The 20,559-nt window shown below is 44.5% G+C and overlaps 1 protein-coding gene across 5 annotated transcripts in view; it reads left to right on the plus strand.

Annotated features, from left to right (window-relative positions):
* mllt10 (MLLT10 histone lysine methyltransferase DOT1L cofactor) overlaps positions 1-20,559 on the plus strand; it is an 85,260-nt gene that overhangs the window by 60,536 nt on the left and 4,165 nt on the right. For all 5 annotated transcript variants that reach the window (XM_066724650.1, XM_066724658.1, XM_066724642.1 and 2 more), the window contains 7 exons: positions 4,859-5,058; positions 11,747-11,864; positions 14,272-14,344; positions 15,941-16,098; positions 18,181-18,369; positions 18,763-18,839; positions 19,545-19,897. In XM_066724650.1, the coding sequence (XP_066580747.1) occupies positions 4,859-5,058; positions 11,747-11,864; positions 14,272-14,344; positions 15,941-16,098; positions 18,181-18,369; positions 18,763-18,839; positions 19,545-19,897 (1,168 nt within the window). The remainder of the gene's footprint in view (positions 1-4,858; positions 5,059-11,746; positions 11,865-14,271; positions 14,345-15,940; positions 16,099-18,180; positions 18,370-18,762; positions 18,840-19,544; positions 19,898-20,559) is intronic.

Genomic DNA, 20,559 nt, shown 5'->3' on the forward strand with positions numbered 1-20,559 from the left:
TTATGAGACCACAAGCGAACCGAGCTCCGAGGAATGATAATAGTTTGCAATGTGTGACCACTAATGCTTTTGGGATTGTAAACTTTTAGCTATGGATTAAATTAGGATTTTGTGATTTTTAAATGAGAGCGGTTTGTTTCTTAGTGGTGTTTGCATGGCAGTTAGAGGAGGACTTGCTATTTTTCCCCTGAACAAGGCGCCTCAAGCTTGGACATAATTGTAAAGCACAGCTGTAGCGCTGGCACCCCTGTAGCTTTCATCAGATATTAAAAAGGAAATTAAAAACTAACCACGCAATCAAGTTCAACCTTGTCCACCGTGTCGCAAACAATGTCCGACCAAGATATCTGAAGATCTGTAATCCTCACAAGTGGGTGAGTAGAAAAGCCCTGACCCCTACTGGCCCACACCAGCAGCGTTGGTGCTCACTGTGTGCAGCGAGGGACTGGAGAGGCTGCTGTCACTCACCCGCCCTGGCAAGTGGCGTGGAGATGTAACAGGACAGAATACACCTCCGGTCTGGGATTTTAAAACCAGTCCCCCGTCATCACATTCCTGCACGCGTGTGTTATCAGCTGGCAGGAGATGGGTGGCCTCTGCTCTTCTCCACAGTGCAGATTAACTGGCTATTCCATGGAGAGCAGTATTAAACTGGGGTTCTGTGCATAGCAGGCAAATGTAAATGGCGCCTTAATGGATTTTAAACTCTTTATAAGTAAACTTTGTTCACCAGCGCTCAAATCCCCATGGACACACTAGTAAAATCCTGATTAAATTTGTATTGCATGGCAAACTACCAAGAAAATAATGCGTGTTTATGCTTTGATCTGTTTTTAGGTTTTTTTTGCCACCCCCCCCCCCCAATATTTTTTGTTTGTGAATGTCAAGGCAGGCTTGTCTTTTTCCATTCCCTTTTATTAAAGCTAAATAGCTACCACTCACCTTGTCCACATGTATTCATCTCTTTGTTTGTTTATTGCATGAGCAGAGTGGATTAATCGTGAGATCTGCCAGCTGCCTTTAAAAGTTGACTGAGAATGCAGGAATCTGCTAGGAGGTGAAGGCTGAGTACGCTGACTGACTGCAGTGTGTGAATTAAAGCGCAGAGCTGGGTTTGATTACGGTCTCATCTGCGACTTGTTGCCAGGCAACTTGATCAACATACCTCAGAGTTGCAAGGTGACATGGTCCAGGAACTACGCATGCCTGGCTTTTCTCCTTAGGCCACTCTGGAGAGACAGGAGAATGAACATAAAGATCTGTGGGCCCCTTCTGTTTGTGTATGTCAAAGACTAATTATATAACTTTTTCCCCTCCCCCTCCTCTCTCTCTAATGGGTTTCGTTTGAGCTGTCGCTCACCTGTTGTTGATCCCTGCAGACTGTAAATATTTAGCTTTGGCTAATGCTCGGTAATAATGGACTGTACAGACCATTTATCCTGACATCTCAGAGCATGCCTGTCACTTTCTGATGAATTACGATTTTATCAGGCATCTGAGAGAGGCAATTATTGAGCGCAAACATCCATCTCATAGCTGTGTTGTATGCGAAGGAGCAGTTTAATTTTTTTTGGGGGGGTCAGATTGTAAAGCAGTACTTGTTTGATCCAGGATGGGTTTAGAGGGTAAAACCTGACTTTCCTCTGCAGGCTTGCCCACGCCTGCCGTGCTTGGTTAAATTATACTTTTTTTCTTTCTTGAAACTGTAACAGAAAAGATTAATACCATTCTAAGATGCTCATTCACAAATCTGAATCTACGGAGTCAGTGTCTCAGAATTGTTGCACTGTAAAATATGTGGTTCTTAGTCACAGGTGTTATTAATGGGCAAAAATTGGCATTGGTGGGAATGCAATGGTGTCACGGTTGTGTGATACACAGCAGGTCACATGGTTGCTATTTCCATCCCTGGCATGGTTTTGCAAGACGGGCAAAAAAAAGACAAAAAAAAAAAAAAAAAAAAGTGAAGTGAGAAATCAAACTCTTTGTGTTTAATATTGAGATGCATCTCCTTGACAACGAACAGGGTATTCCAGGGCTTTCAGAGTTTTATCGTATTTCTGACAGATCGTTTATTTATAGTGAGGCTGGGAAAAATGCATTGTGGATAGCCATGTCTGACTTGTGTGTGGGGGAACACTTTCTTGGGCAATCGACCAGTGAGTTAAACCTTAAAATAATAATCCATAGCTTGGCAGATTTGCTAGTGTATCTTTACATTCTTTTGGTGCTCAGTGTTCTGTTTAGTTTACAGTTGAAAACCAAAAACAAATGCTCCTACCGGTTAGTGATGTCACAATGAATGCAAAAGAACAAAGACACGGCCAAGTTGAAATTAACAAAATTGAAGTCGCGCTCATTCAAGTACAGCAGCTGAGCTAGATGTATTGTTAACCTTTTTTGAACCTGCATGGATTTTCTGTTGTGGGAAAAGGCAAGTTTGACCTGCAGTAGGCTACTAATCTGATTTGAAATTGCTACACGCACCTGACTTGACTGGGGCTTTGAGATGTTAAGTCCCTATCGATTAATCAGCAGGTTACCTTGCGGAAGCGGCAGGGATGTAGGACAGACTGCCTGTGCACTAATGGGGGAGATTTTATACACAAGTACTGGTTACAGAGAGTTGTTATCTATGTCATAAATAATAGAAGAAGAAAAACTAAAATGCGCTTCCATTGGTTCAAAACCCCCTTGTTTATCTGCTGAAGTAGCTTCCAATGGAAAAGCAATGTTTCACCCTTGTTCTGAAAGTGCCAAAAAAGAGCATTTATCAGTTTACTTTATTTCAGTGTTGTTGTATCCACCTTTATATGATTATATCCAACCAGTAAATTGTTATCCAACATTTACACCTGCTTTCTTTGGGTTTCTTTTTAACTAATTATATTCCTCAAGATTTGAATTTAAAGTAGATTTATAATCACCATATGCCTTGAAAGTCTGTTGCCATATATCTGAATCTGTCATCACTGACTTAATTAGAAACATTGTGAGTTGTTGACTTTTTAACTAATTAAGTCTCTAAAGTCCTATGCCATGCTGTTGTATATTAGTAAAGACATAGTCCCAGTCTGGCCTGACTCAGTGTGATCGGTCTTCTTGGCTGTGGGAACACTAGGTTGCTATAAAATGTTTTTTGTTCAGAATGTGAATAGCTCCTGTTCCATGCATGAAGAAACTTAAACTAATTATATGCAAGAACATGCGAGTCATTGAATTTCAAACGGCTTCTGCGTCAGTAGCAGGCTAGTCTTGCATTGCAGTGTCCTTCCCACACAGCGCAGGGAATCCCCATAGGATTTTAAAATCGACAATGTCCCCCCTCCCTTCATAAAGGACTGGTCGAGAGAGCCTTGTGCATTGAAAATTACTTCTGAACCTGTACTTTGTCTTTAATTGTTAGTGCATCCAGTCCCTTCAGGGATCCGTGTTCACTTAGTGTGTTGTTGTTGTTTTTTTTTTGTTGTTTTTTCTTGCTTTGATTGTTAATTCTCCCCATTAGACATCAGGAAATATCCCCCATGAATGGAGTGTGCGAGTGTGCGTGTGTGTGCGCGTCCATCTGAAGTGTCTTAGAAATCCCTGTTGGCGAACATTGTCATCTAGGCAACATTAGCACCCAGTATGAGGGTAGTGAAATACAGGGAATACAAGACTGGGGGGGGGGGGTGTTTTGCACATTTTTCAAAATCAGGAGAGACAGCCGACGCCAACAGTCGGTGATATTACTGAAGAGTTGCAGAAAATACCACGAGACTCGTGTGTGTGGTAGAAGGTTGATTCTTTATTCCAGCAGCTGCAGGGGGAGCCTTACAGGAGGAGTTTCCTCACAGAAGTTACATTTGATATTTATTGGTTGTAGACAAGACAGTTATTTCCTTCTTAATTGGTGCAGACAAGCTTACTAAGCAAATTGTAAATAATTAACCAGAGACATTTAAATTACTTAATACATAGACTGATGTATGAAAACCTCTTGGATGCTAACACAGCAAGTGTTGTTTATACAAGATACAGGGCAACAACAGAATGCAGAGCCTTAGAGATAAGATAGCTATATTTTGAGATGATAGAAATAATCTATACTCTGGAGAGAGGCTTTCAGCTGTTTTCAGATACAAAGAGTAACGGAAACAGTCAGCTTTAAAACTGTAGAAATTTGACATTTTAGTTATTCAGTGACAATGTTTATGCGAAAGTGTGTCTTAGTCGCAGGGTCAAAGCAAAGCAACGTGTACAGTTGCTCCTATATGAGAGAGAAGCAAAAAAGTATTCTGAACCTGCATCTCATTTCAGAATAAGCTTTATATATATCTCATTTCAGAATAAGCATATATATATATATATATATATATATATATATATATATATATATATATATATGCTTCAGAAAGCACAAAGCATTAATCTTAAGTATTCAGTTGTATGTGTGTAGTGTTGAGTATTATCCTTTTATATACAGGTTGAAGTTAAACACAGAACTTAGATACTGTTAGCAAACATCACTGATAACCCTGTAGATGTCCATTTCATTACCTCTTAAAGTCAAGTTACATCGTTAGAAATGCACTTTCAGTTCGAGTGTTTGGAAGTTGGAACCAAAAGCAAATCCAGTGGCATAACTCATTCAATCAGGTTGTCAGTATCTGGGCCGAAAGTCTCATTTTGCTTTACAGCAACACTTCTGAGTTTCCATCCTCTGCTTTTTAGAGCTTTTTAGGTGAAATCTGATGCATATCGAAATGGCAACTGATACACAATACACATGTATGTGAATGTCGGGAGTGCTCTGTGAAAATGGGTGAGGCTTTCTGGTGACGTGTTCTGTACTGCTTGTTTTTGTCGTCGTGTGCAGGTGCCTTTCCCGGCAGCGACATTCAGGTTCCGATGCCCAGCGTGATGCCGGGCTCCAGCTGCAACACCTCCCTGCCCAGCGTGGAGTTACCTCCGCCGTCTACTGCCCACTCCCAGCCCTCGGCTCCCCCGCTGCTCCCGGCTCCCCCGCTGCTCCCGCCTCCTGCGGCCGTGCCTCTCCCCAGTGTGGTGTGCACTCAGGTGGGTACAAATATGAGTCCAGTGGTGAAATCCATGGGAAATGCACTGGATTGTTTAGTCGCAGAACTGTTTTTAGCTCATTGTTCACAAACGGTAATACACAAGGACAGAATCGGGCACATTCAGATTTTTAATTCATTCATTCATAATTTCCTTCATCTGGAAAAGCCAGTATATTTGCTCATAGTTAATACGGCATTTTGGTTTCGTTAGACCTGTGTTTTGTCCCCCGCCTTCCCTAGAGGAACTCTTGCCAGCTTCATTCATTAGATAGGATTACAGGTGATGACACTGTTGAGGGGGAGAGGAGATGTCACTGCACCTCAGAGATGCCTTTCCTTTCCGGAGGGCCAGCGGTTTGTTCACCACGTGTGACGACAACCATCACCCAGCAATGTTCTGCATTGAAATGTGAAGATTACTTTTAGTTTCGTTAAGGGGCTGTTATTGCTCTCTGTGCAGCTGCAGTTAGGCTATCTGATACTGAGGAGGCTTGACTTGCCTAATTGAAGAATGAAGAGGCATTAATTGACTTATTTAGCTTAATTAGAGCATTCTGTCGGATGGAAGCGGAAGCCCAAGATAGGCGTCCTTGTTTGCAAAGAGCCGCCACATGTTTCCAGGGCAAATCGGAGGCACGGAAACTCGCCGCATGTAGATGTAATTTATCTAGTGTAACGCTAACTTAAAGCAATGTCTTAAAGAATTGCAGATATGGGCAGGCAGAGATGCAGTGCATTTCATAAAAACATAAATGGATAGATGGGTAGATAAAGGTGTATTCATTAAGTTTCAATTTTTCACTCGGTGATGCAGGAGTGAAATTATTCCACTTTGGTCAGCAAAATGCCTTTAGCATGAATGGTCTCTTCTTCGACTCCCAACAGACCTAAGTGTGCTTGAGAGCAATCTTAATCTTGTTACCTAAATTTCACCATGACTGTTTTTTTTTTTTTTTTTAATGTAAGCCTGGGCTTAGGGACGTGGGATCACATGGCAAACTGCTGCTGTGGCACGTTGGCTGTTTTTGCATCTGAGCAGTGAGCGGGGGGGAGAGGACGGGTTTTGAAGGACGACTTATTTCAGAGCATGTGACTGCACTGAGGGAACAATGAGAGCTCAGATCTGGAATAACTGGGGCCATTAGCTGGTGGCGTCTATGCTTTGCTCTGGGTGAGCTGACGTGCACCGTGCGTCGGTCACAGTGTCGGGTGTTGCGGCGCGGCTCTTCAGGCGCTACCCTCTGCGCTCAGCTGCAACCCTCTCCCGGCTACACGCTGGTTTCTGCTCGTCTTATCTCGTGCTGCTGTAGCAACCAGCAGTCTCCAGGCAACTGTGGAGAACTGACCTCTTCATTGAACTATGTATCGCCCCCACCTCTGCAGCAGTTGCCGAAGAGGATGGATAGCTGAAATGCTGAATGAGGGAGGTGGGAGAGCACAGTCAGATGCAGCAGAGCTGTTCGAGGGCCCTGCGCACACCTCAGGAAAATCTTGCCGAGCTTCCATCTAGGACTGGAATAACACAATCCTCTTTTGTGTGCAGTCCTGGTGCTTTCACCAGCTGGAGCCTCTTCATTCTAAGTAGAGAAAGTACTTTTCACATGGATAAGATTCCTGGGATGGATGGATGGATGGATGGATGGATTAATTTATTGATTTTGTTAATTAAATCACATTTCGCACTTTGCATAGACAGTGTCTTTTCAAGGCCTTCCGCTTAAAATATCTTGGGATTTTAAATGACATCATTTGAAGTAGACTCCTGGTGAATTACATTGTGGGCAACATTTAAAAATATAATATTTATAATGTGTCATTTCACTAGATTACCTGTCTCTCCTTATACTAAACAGTGGTGTAATCTGCCTGGGGGAGGCCTGGGCAGACCTGGAGAGCTCATGTGCTCATTGCGTGTCAGGCGCTGCACAGGGCTGTACTGTGTTAGTGTGCGTTGAGCAGTAATCAATCGATCATGATGGAACAGATGAGCGCAGGACAGAGCAGCCTCTGAAGCGGATGCAGTGGCGATGGCAGCAGGAATCCTTCACCAGGCCCACTCCAGTGATTAGACAGGCCCCGCCAGCCTAGCAGACAGCAGTTCAAATTAGTTTCAGTGGGTGTGCCATGAATCTTTTATTCTGCCCTTTCCTTCCCCACTGCTGTTGCACTTATCCCCCCGGTCGGCCGTGTTCACCACTTTGGTAGCATCACTGCCAATCTGAGGCTTAGGGGTTGTAAAACCAACATTTGCTTATTTATTTTAAGCTAAAAGCTCGTTCCACAGCAGGAGCAGCTGACTTTGGTGTCTATTTGACGGTCTGCCCTGGAGTAACCCTGCCCCTCACCGCGCACAGGCATAATGTGGACGAGAGAGCGGGGACAAAGTACCAGAGGGCCTGCGTGTGTGAGGATTTCGCAGGCGTTTCACATTCTGCAGTGCCGTACCCCTGTCTTCCCTGGAAATTTCTCTTCAGTAAACGCGCTCTCACACTGACAATGAAAAGTAAATTAGAAACCGATCATAATAATAACATTATTATCCTCGCAGATGGGCCGCTGTAATGCTCGGTGCTTGAAGGTGAGTGAAGACTTAATCCTGACCGGTACACGTTTAGTGTGGCTCATCTCTCTTACTAAATCTGCACCCCCACACACCCTCTGTACACAATTTATCATTAAATATAGAACCAAATATAGTGCGTATTTGAGCTTGATAATTGGCCATGTTATTTCACAGGCTACAAGCAAAACCAATTATTGTGCTTGTACAGGATAGATTTGATACATTTGTTTTGTTGGCACATCCTCATATCTAACAAATCACAGCCTGGCAAGAACAAGATAACTATAGGTCTACTTTCTCATCTGGAAATATCCATAAGTTTGTGACTTTATTCGTTTTTCCTTTAATGTCGGTGTGTGTGTGTTTGAATTTGTGCTGAACTTTCTCAAGTGCTTATGTTTGTGGATGGTTTTGGATAAACCTGAGGCTGAAGCCACTATGGCATCTAGTTATTCCTCTCTTGTAAATGTTCTTTCTCTTTCCCTTCCCCTACCCCCCCTCCCCCCCACTCTCACCCCACTCTTTCAGTCTATGAATGAAGGAAAGTTCAGTCATGGTTTACCACAACCAGACCCCTCCCCCTCCTTTGTGTGGGGTGTACCGTGGGCATTTCAGCATTAACCTAAACAATGGCTGTGAATATGTTAAGCCCCTAACAATTAGGGAGCAGTTTGTGGCATTGAATAATGGGGAGTGATGCAATTGAACCTGACAGCTTCAACAGAGGGCCTGCTCATGGGACCCAAGAGTTGTTCACACTTGGTTTCATCTCCCATCACGTCCCGCGTATTAAAAACCCTGCCGCAGGGGGGTTGGGGTCCCAGCGGGAAAAAAAAGAAGGGAGGGGGTGCGGCTGGGGGTCGGAAGGCCGCTGCCATGGCTGCTCTCTGCCTTGTAAAGGGCCGGGGAGAAGCCCTTCCTTCTCAGAGTCCCCACTGAGTGTTGTGAAAGGGAGCAGCCTCTGACAGGTCTGAATGCGGAGACCGTGCCGCTGTGCCACTCAGCGCTGGCTCTTTTAATTGACTTCGGGCGTGCTCTGTCAAAGGCTCAGAATTGCCATGCTGTTCGGCAGACCTGATTTTCAACGCACATCTCTCGGTTCCTCCCTCCGGCCCCTTGCACCAGTCAATTTCTCCGGCAGGATGGTCCCGTTGTCTGCTGAGGCTGTGTGGCGCTTTGTAAGGTGTTCTAGGTGACATCTTTTTCTGGCATCACCTCACCACCACCACCCCCTCTCTCCACGGTAGAAAGAAGTTTGCAGCTTTAGGAAATCTAATGTTGGGGCCTACAGTGCAGTATGTCACTTGCCTACTATGAGACATTGTTTGATTTGTTTTGGATGGACCTTTTCTCAAACCTTTCCAGTGAAATTCCAATGACATGTTTTTTAAGAAAATATACCAGAATGCAGTACTGATTTTTTTTTTTTTCTGCAATCCATTAGTTATGTCTTTAATGTCAGTGATTTAATTTCCATTTTTAAAGTGACAATGATGGATTGTTCTATATTTAAAGTAATGTGTGCACCAGGGGTAGTCATATTTCCTGTACGTATATCATCTTAGAGGGATTTCTGACTTCTGACTGATCATGGTATCTTTAAATAAATCTTTATACCATCCAATATTTGTTGTAGAAAGAGCTGTTATTTTCTCTAACTGTACTTTGCAGTCTGTGGATTTTTCTTTTTTTAGTTTTTTTTGTTTCACACCACCATGTCTTATCAGTAAATACATCAATCTGAATCTGAAGGCAAAACAATTATAATCTTGCTTTTTAAGTTTTAAGTTATAGCCTAATATTTTGTTATTTATATAAAGGAGCTCATTAATGTAATTCCTTTTTAATTGTGGTTTGAAATTTTTAATTTCACTTTAATGGAATGACCTGTATATGACAAAGAACTTGGCCAGAAAACAAGAACGAAAAATGAAATTATGATTGAGTGATTCTAATAGATATTTTGACAGCACAGCTATGTATCTTTAATAGACCTTACCTCCATCCTTTTTAGACCAATATTACAGATCCAAAGCCTGATGCTTAACTTTTAAATAATGCAGAGCTCTCTCTTCAGCCCTCAGGAAGAGGCAGAATCCTTTTATTTCATTTATTTATTTGATTTTCGTTGTCTTCTCCCTTCAAGTCCTCTTGAATAACAGCCACTACAGCCTCTTCCTGACCATTCTCCTCCGTTAATGCAGCTCTTCCTCCAGGGAGTGTGATGTCACTGGCTGCACTATAGATTGCTTCTGCGTCAGGGCTACACGTAGGAGGCTTTTGCAGGAGTTAGTGTGTGTGTAAAAGGGAAAGTGCAGCAATCCCAGAGTTACTCACAGAAGACTCATGCGCACGCATGCATGTGCAAACACTCACATGCGCGCACACACGCATTTATGTGCACAGTAAAGTGCGCACGCGCCGACATAAACAGGATTGTGTGCATGCATGTGTGCGCACTGGGATTGCTGTACCCTCCCCTTCATTCAGAGTGATGCTCCCATTATGTATGTGTGACTTGATCTGTAATGCAGATCAAGGGTCGAAAAGAAAAGGCAGGATCAGATTAGCAGCTGTTGTCATTCCACATATGTCATTCATATCTGTGTGTGTGTGTGTGCTGCTGATCTTAGCTGGCAGTGCAGTGGAGAAAGTAGTTGGCTGACCTAGATGAGTTTGCACAGCATAGCTGTACAGAGTAGGCTGTGATTTTGCATTCAGGACAGGGTTTACCCACTGAAATACTGTGCGGTGCATGTGTGTGTGGTCTTGCCATCAAAAAAACGGTTTGGAATTGTCTGCAAAATATATTGAAAATGTATTTACAGTATATAATCTATGTAGATTCAAGCACTACACAACTTGGCTGCAAGAAAGGAAAAATTATTGGAGGTCCCAGATTTAAAACTGAGGAAACCACATCAACAGCAAGTTTCATGTATGTGTGTTTGAATGGTGGAAAGGACACTGAGCTCCAGTGCATCGACAAGGCCTTCTCTCCCGAATCTGCCTGGGCTGGAAATCCTCCACGGAAGAAAGGGGAGGTCGAGTTCCAGACCAGGCATCTTGGGGAGTTTGCCGTCCTAATCCACCTCAGCCGGCCTGTACATTGTTACCAGATGCCAAGGCAGCGGAGAAACCGCGGCAGTAACGCATAGCGCAAGGAAATGTTGGAAAGTCCTCAAAAAAGCGAAAGTAAACGCAGGCGGGGAGAGAGGCATTTTTATTGCGCTGGATTATGCAACAGATTTGGCCGGCCGGGGCTGCCGGCTCTGCTCGACAGTTCACGAAGCTGGCTTGGCGCTAGGCCCAGCTCAGGCCTGCGAGGTTGTGGTTAGCACCATGAATGAATCCAGACTGCAGGCTGCAGTTAGTAGGGCTGGATGCCTGCCAGGCCCGCTGCTCCTTGGGTAGGGTCACAGGGTAGTCACCATTAGGCCAGCCTAGCATTATGTAAAACGCATACTTGCAATGCCTGTAGGCTTCCCAAGAAAAAAAAAAAAAAAAAAAAAACACTTCTTGTCTGACTTCCAGTTTTTGTAAGGAATGGAAGTAGCTGGATGTTGAGCAGCAGGCTTGGTGAACACCCAGCTCAGAGGAGCAAAGGGAGAGACCAGGAAGCCTCTCCAGGCCCAGCTTTAACCCCTGCAGGCAGGCAGCTCTCTCTGTGACCGTGCCTGGGGTTCACTCGGCATATGTTCTCTACCTGCCCTTATTTAGGAAGTGCTTTAATTAGATTAAATAATTAGTGTGATAAGCACATGGTTAGCAAACGGTAAGGAGCATTGTAGGTGCTTGCTGCCGTCTGCATCAAACACATGGCACTGCCAGACACTCGCACTCTCCTGTCACCCTGCCGTCTCCAGCAGCTTCCTGCTGTGCCATGAATAATAACAACTTCATATGTTTCCAAGACTACTTTACATAGAATGTTGTGTATATCTGTGTGGATGGGTGTGTGTTGGTATATATACATTGAACCATATAAGTTTACTTTTTTAGTAACGAAACACAAATGTATGGTCTGCTTTCTTTCAGGTTTAATGTATGCAGTTCTTGTGTTATGAATTCTGATGCATTACGTGTGTGTATATTAATGTTTTCTATCTTGCCTTCCCTTTAGGCAAATGCATTACCTGGATCATCCTTCAGTCTGGCTCCATCTCACATGTTTGGGAACCGGCTGAACCCCAACTCGGCCATGGCAGCTCTCATCGCCCAGTCGGAACACCATCCGGCAGGTAAAACGGCTCTTTATTTCCTACAGACCCTGGGTGGAGCTGTTTGGCACGTGTACAGACATTTATGGGATACCATCAGGCAAGAGGGGGAGTGAGTGAGCCCAAGGCAGTCTGACACCCCAGGAAATGCAAACCTGAGAATAATGATCTGATGTTTTTGTTTGCTGATCTGCATGTTTGTACACATCTTTTAATGTGAAAATCTCATCCCTTCAAGAAATGTGATTTACTCAAACATACCATGGTAACATCTTTAAAATAAGATGTATTTATTTCACTGTTAGTGGTTGTAGGGTGTAGAATTTGCTGAAACAGCCCGCAGATGGGATGTTAAATGATTTTGTTGGGTAGTTATTTGTGGAATGCAGAATCTTCCTGTAGTTCGTATGGAGGAGAGCGGAGCAGTGGGAAGCAGGAGGGTGGAATGTGATAACGGGACAATAGGCCACGCCATAACGATGAATTATGGATTTATGTTAATGAGGGTGCTGACACTTCAGAAGTTGAATACTGAGCTGACTGTGTACCTCCTTTATTTCTCTCTGTTGTGAAGATACAGCGGTGCTCATCATTCAGAGCCAGGGATTTCTCACTCAGCATCTTAGTGGGAGCATTTTGGTCATGTCAAAATTAAGTGTATAAAATAAGCTTTTGAGTATTCTGTTCACTTTGGAGTTGAAACTATCTGAATGAATAAAAAATAAAAGCCTAATTCTATGATATTTTAAACAAACAAAACACAGAAGCCTGCTACCCTGGATTCCCTTGCAGGAGTTCATCACAGGGAGGTGTATTTGGGATTCTTCAGGGCCTATCAGTGATGTCAGATTACAATAGTCTGCTTTGCCAACAGAATAACACTGCAATGTAGTAAACGAGCCTTGCCTAGATCATTTATCCTATATTACCCCACATTTGAAGTCCTGTTGGAGGTGATGGCTGTGTGTTCTAGTTGGAAGCTCTTCTGTCCCTCAGCTGCAGGGTTCCTGGGTTGGTCCACACAGCATGGAGCCGTGCTGCAGCTTTGCAAGAAACGAAGCAAAATATTCACTCTACCTATGCTCCTCTCTGGTGTGTATGAAGAAAACAAACTTTAAAAATAATAAAGGCAGACTTTCCTTCAGGCTGCACTGTAAAGTTATGACGCGCAAATACGCTGGTCACAGGCTGACTTTTTAAAAAGTAATGTCGTTTTATTTTTTGTCTCCCAACCCCCTCTCCTCAACTTGTATGAGAAGGAATTTAGCAGAAAGCAGTCTGGCTTTGATTTCCCCCCTCCTCTGTCCTGAATAGACAGGTTTTTGTTTCCTGGGGTATTTTTGTAGGATCCAACTGCCATGTGTAGGGAGGTGCTGTCAGTGTGGGGGAGGGGGCAGCTGGGGGGAAGGGCTCTGGCATTTCAGCAATAATGGATCAGTTATGCCTTCGGCCTCAAAGGGAGGTCAGGGGGTCATGTGACTCACAATAGTAGGGGGAGGGGAGGGGAGGCGGTGGGGAGAGAGAGGGGACCCCTTTTAAAGAGCCAGATCAGGTCCTTTTTTTCTTTTAAATCTCGTTCCAGTTCCGCTGCAAATATCTGCTCTAGTTTCACATGTTTACATTTAGCAAATTACTTGTAAAACCCCCTTCTTTCTTTTCCCCCTCTTTCTCACTGGACTTATAATGTAAGTTATAACCTTCTACTCATTAAAACTCTAAATTAGAGCTTTATATTTGTAAGTTGTAGAAGATGATGATGAAGAGGATGATTAAAAGTGAAGGATAAGTGTTTTGTTGTGATTTTTCTTGTGTTCGCTGCTCGCTCTTCACATGCTGTGCATATACTCTTTATACCCAACAGTAATCAGTGCTCCGTGTGGCTCAGTGGACTCAGGCAGCCTGTATCTCAAGAAGCAAGCATGCAAGCTGCTGACCTCTGGGGTCACTGAGATAATGAACCCAGCCCCCTCAAATGAATTGCACATGGTGGCCAGACTGCTGTGGCAGAGGGGGTTGAGAATAGCTGTGGGCAGGAAGGTGTTAAGAGGCAGGGAGCTGCTGATTGGCTGTGACGAGGCTGCTGTCTGCAGATGTGATTCATTACTTTCACCACAGAAACTAGCAGCGTCGGCCGGAGCCCCCGTCCGTGGGCCAGGCGGGGGGAGGCAGCGGGCCGCTGGGGGGATTGGGGGGGGTGGGGGTGGGGTGGGTTGGCTTACAGGCAGAGAGTGCGGACCAGACCCACAAGGGCTCAGTGCGTGCGGCGGCCGCAGTCGCAGGCAGTGTGAGACGAGATGATGCACACGGCACTGTGCCAGGGTTGCCCGCGCCGGACACAGTCGCACTGTCACATTGACACACGGTCACACTGTCTGCACTGCAGTGTGTGTGGAGCCGCTGTATCCACTCTGATGTGCTTCCCTTCCAGATGAAGAGCTGGGAGACGCCAGTCACAGCCTGCCGGGCAGAGCCAGCCCCGCGAAGAGGAGCCACTCTCCGGGGTGAGTCACCTGCCCATAGACCACACCTTCACATCTCTCCTTTCATCACATTGCATTTTGCCTTCAGTATCTTATCAGCAACGTATACATTGAGTGCGGTCTTAGTCCTGCAGAGGAAGAATGTTCTCACAGATTGCATTTGCTAACAGGAATTTGCACTGTGGTTTGTAAGCTAAACTTATTTCACTTTCGCATTTCTTTATAACAGTTGTTGAAATAATCTGAGTTGGTCATCTATGATTGTGTATCATCTTTTATCTGTAATATTGCTTATTGTATGTGTGTATATATAATAGAATCTAAAATGTTCCCCGTATAATCATTTTCTACATTATAATACTGTGTGAATAAATCTGTAAAATCGATTATTTGTATTCCGTTGCATAAATATAGCACTCGCTACATGTTTTCACAATATTTTCAATTTGATTTAAATTCTAGTGTTGCCTTTTTGTTCAGGGATCAGTTGATTATTACGATTTGATTTTAAATATAAATTCCATGTGCATATTTATGTGTTAAAACAATATGTATGAAATATATATATCAATGATATGATTATTTTTAAGTTGCCAGTTTCAAAATTATTTCCTAAATATGTGGTAAAGTGGTGGTCCATTTCTTGAGTATTGATCTGGTATGGTATACATTTAAAAAACCGTCAGTCATTCCCCACCCCTCTATATCAGTTCTTACTCTGCTTATTGTTTATATGTACAGTTTGTCAAGTCAAAGTATTCACACCCTTCATGTTGATAAATGTTATGAGTATTGAACATTAAACTGTATTTTGTACTATAGAATGTTAAACTGTAAAGATTAATGCTTACTGAACTAAGCTAAGACAAGGCTGTACATTTGACAGCTGTTCCATTCATTTTTATGATGTGCACTTGCACATTTGACCTAAAGGTAAATAATATATATGGGTTTATCGCTTAAGTGGTACCTACCTTGCAAGCCAGCAGATTATTATTCTTACAAGTAGATCATTATTGACACCACTTATGTTTTGCTAGTGCTAGTGCTGTATATATAGTACAGATATATCCATCTTTCTCTCTGCAAATATGAAGTGTGGGAGGACGGGGACGGCTGCAGCTGCATTCTCACATACAGCCATGCCATATTAAAATGTGCATCCCTGCTCTGTAATTCATATTGCTTCTCTGTGTAGAGCCTGCTCATGTTATTATGGGCAGTCTGTGTCGGTGTGTGAGAGAGTTTGTGTGACTGGAGAGCATATGAGCTCTTGGCAAAATAATAACCAGGTGGCTTAACTGGGAAGGAATAAGAGAAATTAGCTTCTTTCACAATAAGGAATTACTGTGACTGAGAACATAGGGCTATGGCACTGCTTCTGTGAGAAGAGTGATGGGAGCAGATTAATATCCGTAATGAACCAGCCTTCCCCCAATGAATGACTGTTCATCCTGCCAGCTCTTATGGACATGGATTTAAACGGAGAAGGGCAGCGATGAGGCGTCTGCAGCCTCCTGTTTGACACACAGATCTGCACTCTGTCCACACATGGCATCATAAGACAAGGGAGCATTTCCACCTGTCTTGCTAATAACTCAATGCTCTCCTTTTCAGCAGCTCTCCTGCCAGTGGCCTGCAAACCCACTATGACCAGTTGGGCAGCCTGGGGGTGGACGGGCTTCCGCCAGTTGCCACCAGTATTGAGCAGCTGCTGGACCGGCAGTGGAGCGAGGGGCAGCACTTCCTGTTTCAGCAGGGCACTCCAGCAGACAGTAAGAGCCCTTTCACTTGGCTTCTGTGACATCAGTGCTCACAACTTTTACTTTTCACAAAACAAGGCAATGAGAGGGGAATAGCGTTTCTTGCCCTCTCCTGTGTCAGTTCTTTGTGTGTTTCTGTTCTGCCCCAACTGCTGTAGTTTTAATGCTCGTTCAGGGGCTTTTAATGTTTGTCACACTTTAAATAAAAAAAAGTCATAATTTAGGAAGATAAGATTCCCTTGAAATGGGAAAATATTCATAATGACTGGCAATGAAACGATCAGATTGACGGTTAGATCACTGGAAACTGAATTATTCTCAGCGGACCATTTCAAGGTGTGCAGTGAGACGTAGTGTTGTGGATCAGGAATTGTATGTATTGTATCAGCTCTATTCCTCTGTTGCTGCCTGCAATGAAAGATTCTGTTCCCCCCGATGCCCTCTGTTTCCTGTCTTGGTTCATAAGGATGGTCAGAGTCAGGTTTCATACCTGTGTTTAGGTGCTAGTGATCTTTAACACAGTGAATACAGCATTAAGTAGATTTTTTTCTTTTTAACCTGTCCAAATAAAAAGTGTGAATTGCTCCATATTTGATATAGATGGCAGTATTTTTCTCTTACATTGACAGCACATTAAAATCCTCAGGGGGTCAATGGTTTGTATTCAGTGGCTTCAGTCTGTTTGGGAAATGGGGAAGGACTGCAGCACACTGAGTGTTGTTCAGGGCAGGCAGGATGTGCTTGAACTTCCCTGTAGTTATGGTATAATTTGTGCTTTGAGACTGTCACGATTCCCTGCAATGTACCTCTCTTTGTGTGCAAACCCCCTTGCTGACTTTTAGTGGTGAATTGTTTTGTACAGCAGGTATTTCACTGTGTTGTCCTGGGCTTCGTGCGTCACTGGTCTCTTTTTGTCTTTACTTTCACCGCTTCCAATTGTCCCCTAACTAAACATTTCTGGTTGTTTGCTCCAAATAAGGGAACTTAGTTTTTTCTGCTTTTTTTATTTTTTATGAATGGCACTCTGATGAAAATGCTAATTGTGAGGAAATTCATGCAGGGATAATCCCCTTTAGCAGGGCAGCTGGGGGACAGGTCCGGCGCAGCTCTGGCATCTCATTGGAGCACATTGAAGGCCCCTTTGTGCCTCCTTGGAGAGGGGGGATGAAAAGTCCCTGGGAAGTGCCCAGATGGAAGTGTGCACATGTATTCTGTTGGAGGCCAACCCAGAGATCACTCTGCATCAATGGGACTTCTCCCAACAATAACTCATTAGGTTTTCTTGCGGGGGCGGTGCGCTCTGCACTGCCTACACAGCATCGTGTTCCTCAGTTCTGTTTCTGGAGTATTTTAATTTGTCTGCTGTTTAAAAGTTCATAACTGGCCAGTGGAGTCCCTGGTGAAGTGAAAACAGTGTTCTTCAGGAATGGCACAGTGCTGACCTGGCTGAGGGCAGCACAAGGCCTGTGCCCCAAGATGAGCCCCCACTCTGCAGGCAATGGAGAGGATGCCTGTGGGTTGTCTTGTATTGGAAAGGGATTTTGTTTATTCTTTTTTTGCCAGGGATGACCAAATCCAGCCAGTCTGAGCTATTGAGGTTTCCCCAGTCTGTGGGTCTCCTTTCAGTTTTATTTTGCAGCATTTAATCACGCCACACTCTCCTTTCCACAGAGTATTATTAATCAGGATGGGGCTGCATTGTGTAATGCAGTTTATAGTTCTATTCTGTCTGGAAAGTAAAAAGGGATTTTGCCAACTTTTCTAATTGTGGAATACACTTGCCTGTATAATTAATCAGTTCATTGTGTATTTCAAAGAATTAATCAGATTAATTGTTGATTTACTAACTGGAGTTAAAAATAAATAAAAACAATACCCTAAAAACCTTTAATAAGTAGGATACTCTTGTCACTGACTTGTTTGTGTTTAAATATCGGACAGGATAGGAGATGCTCTGTATGAGTTGACTGTGTGTGTGTGTGAGTGTCTAAGCATGAGAGAGTTAGTGTGAGGGTGAGTATAATTGTGTGAGATTGAGTGTCAGTGTGACACCTGTCCTGACCTGTCCTCTCCTGCCCCTGCTTCGCCCCGCAGTCCTGGGCATGCTGAAGTCGCTGTACCAGCTGCAGGTGGAGAACCGGCGGCTGGAGGAGCAGATCAAGACCCTGACCCTGAAGAAGGAGCACCTGCAGCTCCTGAGCGCCCAGCTGGCCGTGCCGTTCCCCAGCGCCGTGCCCCGCACCCTGTCCTCTCCTCAGACACAGCCCTCCGCCAGCCACCACGGTGAGGCCCCACGCCAGCCTCCCTCGGCACCTTTTGATGGAGGCCTGGACCTCAGTGCTGCTCTGCATCTGAGCCATTTTTAATGTTGTTTGGTTTCTGTTTTGTTTGCACTGTGTTTTTCTTTGCTGTGTTATGTTGTGTGTTGGTTTTAGTTTGTTTGGTTGTAGTCTTCCACTTTTTCTGGAGACTGTTTATTTGAAGCATGGCTGTTTTCCAGCAGGTTAGTTTTTGAGGGGTTGTGTGTGTGTGTGTGTGTGTGTGTGTGTGTGTTGTCTGCACTGCCCGGCTGCTCCTGGGTGCCTGTGGTGCTCTGCAGTGACTAGATGACCCAGGCTGGGCGTGGCGCTGTCTGGCACTGGTCCATGAGATTCCTGTCATTTCTTTTTGTCACAGATGTGCTGAACAACAGTAAGAGCCCACAGCTTGGTTGCAGCTTTTTACCTGACAGCTCCCTTCCTTTACCCACCCAGGTATTTCAATCTGTCCTTTTCTCACCTACAAGAGCATGTCCTCCCCCGCCCTCGCCTGCCCCTGTGTCGTCCCTCAGTCCTACCAGTGCATCATAGATTCAGGGTTGTAAATTGCATAATTTTTTCCCACCTCCAATCCTGGAAGCCTTAGTGTAAAAGCTTATTGATGCCAAGAGTTATTGATCCCAATATTGAAAAGAGTTTGTAGATTTGAAAGGGAAAGAACCATTCTTATTTAGTCTCATAGATATTATTGGTGCATGTTAAACAACACTTGAGTGAGAGAACTATCGACAGCAACGAGTGCACGTGGGAAGGGTCTCCATCAGAGAAGAAATATTTATATAGTGGAAAAACTAAAGAGATTCTCAGAACCCAAGAGCAGAATTGCAGTTTTTTATTGAGTGTCTGTGAAGATCACTGTAACGGAAGAGTATTGTGTATCATGTCTTGGACCCTTGGGATCAGTTTCCACAATATCCAAACTGTCACTTGTTCAAACCCCAGGATTTTAAGCATTTTATGTTAAGGACATCAGGAACTTAAACTGACAACTTGGCGTTGCACCTTCATTTCTCTAATCTTCTGGTCAGACGATCAGACATACAGATGAATGCAGATTGCTGCGAGTGGTGCTGACTCCAATCCCCTGGCTGATGCCCTGTTGGGGTATGCATCACTCAGTGACTCTTCTCTTCCCCCCAGGATGTGACCTCCAGCAGCCACAGCACCACCAGCTCCTCCACTCTGTCCACCCCACCCCCTATCGGGCACAGCCCCCCTCAGCCTGGGCCGGGCATGGCTGGCGTCCAGCAGGTCAATGGTGTGGCAGTTGGCACAATGGCTGGCGCAGTACAGGCAGTGGCTTCCTCCCTGCCCACAATGCCGAGCTTGGTGGGGGCCATCCAGGGAGGCCAGCTCAGCATGAACGGCATTGTGGGAGCTCTCAATGGTGTCATCCAGACCCCTTCTTCCATGGCACAGAACACCAGCTCCCTGCCCCACGCCTCAGCTCCCCCCAGCGTCTCCCTCCCGCTCCCCAACTCCTTCAACAGCAGGTACGTGGCCGGGATCACTGGCATCCCAATGGGCAGCGCCGGGGTAGTTAACACAGGGTAGAGGGATCGTAGATCGTCTCTGAAGGGCTCCTGCTGCCAGGATTGCAGAGCCCAGCCCTAGCATGTAAATGGGCTGTTCTACAGGCTGAGACTGCAGTTCTGGCTCTGGCAGTAAGAAAAGGAAGAGTCTGAGAAGCTGTTTGTTAAGCTTGTTAAAGAGAAGCTATAGATGAAACGTGGAACAAGTAGAAACATCTCGTGTAGGATTGACATATGCTGATGATGATATTTATATACTGGGGGAAGGGGACTTATTTTAGGTTTTAATCCGACAATGTCTGTAAGAGTTTATATTTATTTAAAAGGTCATTGATTTAGTTGATGCCTTGTATGTTCTCTCTCTCTCTACCTGGACTGCAGCAGCACTGCCCCCACGAAGTCTAGGTGAGGCCTTCAGTGTCAGCACGCCAAACATAGTCCGCAGCTGGATATTCGTTCATTCGTTCATTAGTCCTGTCAGTGTTTTCCGGGATCAGTTCAGGTGCTCAGATGCATTTTCTTGGCTAGGCTGCAGAAACTGCTCCATAGCTTTTAGCTATATATTTATTAGTCAGACAGCCAATGTGGTTTTGGAGGATGAAGTTTGAGCGACTCAGTTGACA

The sequence above is a fragment of the Amia ocellicauda genome, chromosome 2 (genome assembly GCF_036373705.1).
Source record: "Amia ocellicauda isolate fAmiCal2 chromosome 2, fAmiCal2.hap1, whole genome shotgun sequence".
NCBI classification, from domain to species: Eukaryota; Metazoa; Chordata; class Actinopteri; order Amiiformes; family Amiidae; genus Amia; species Amia ocellicauda.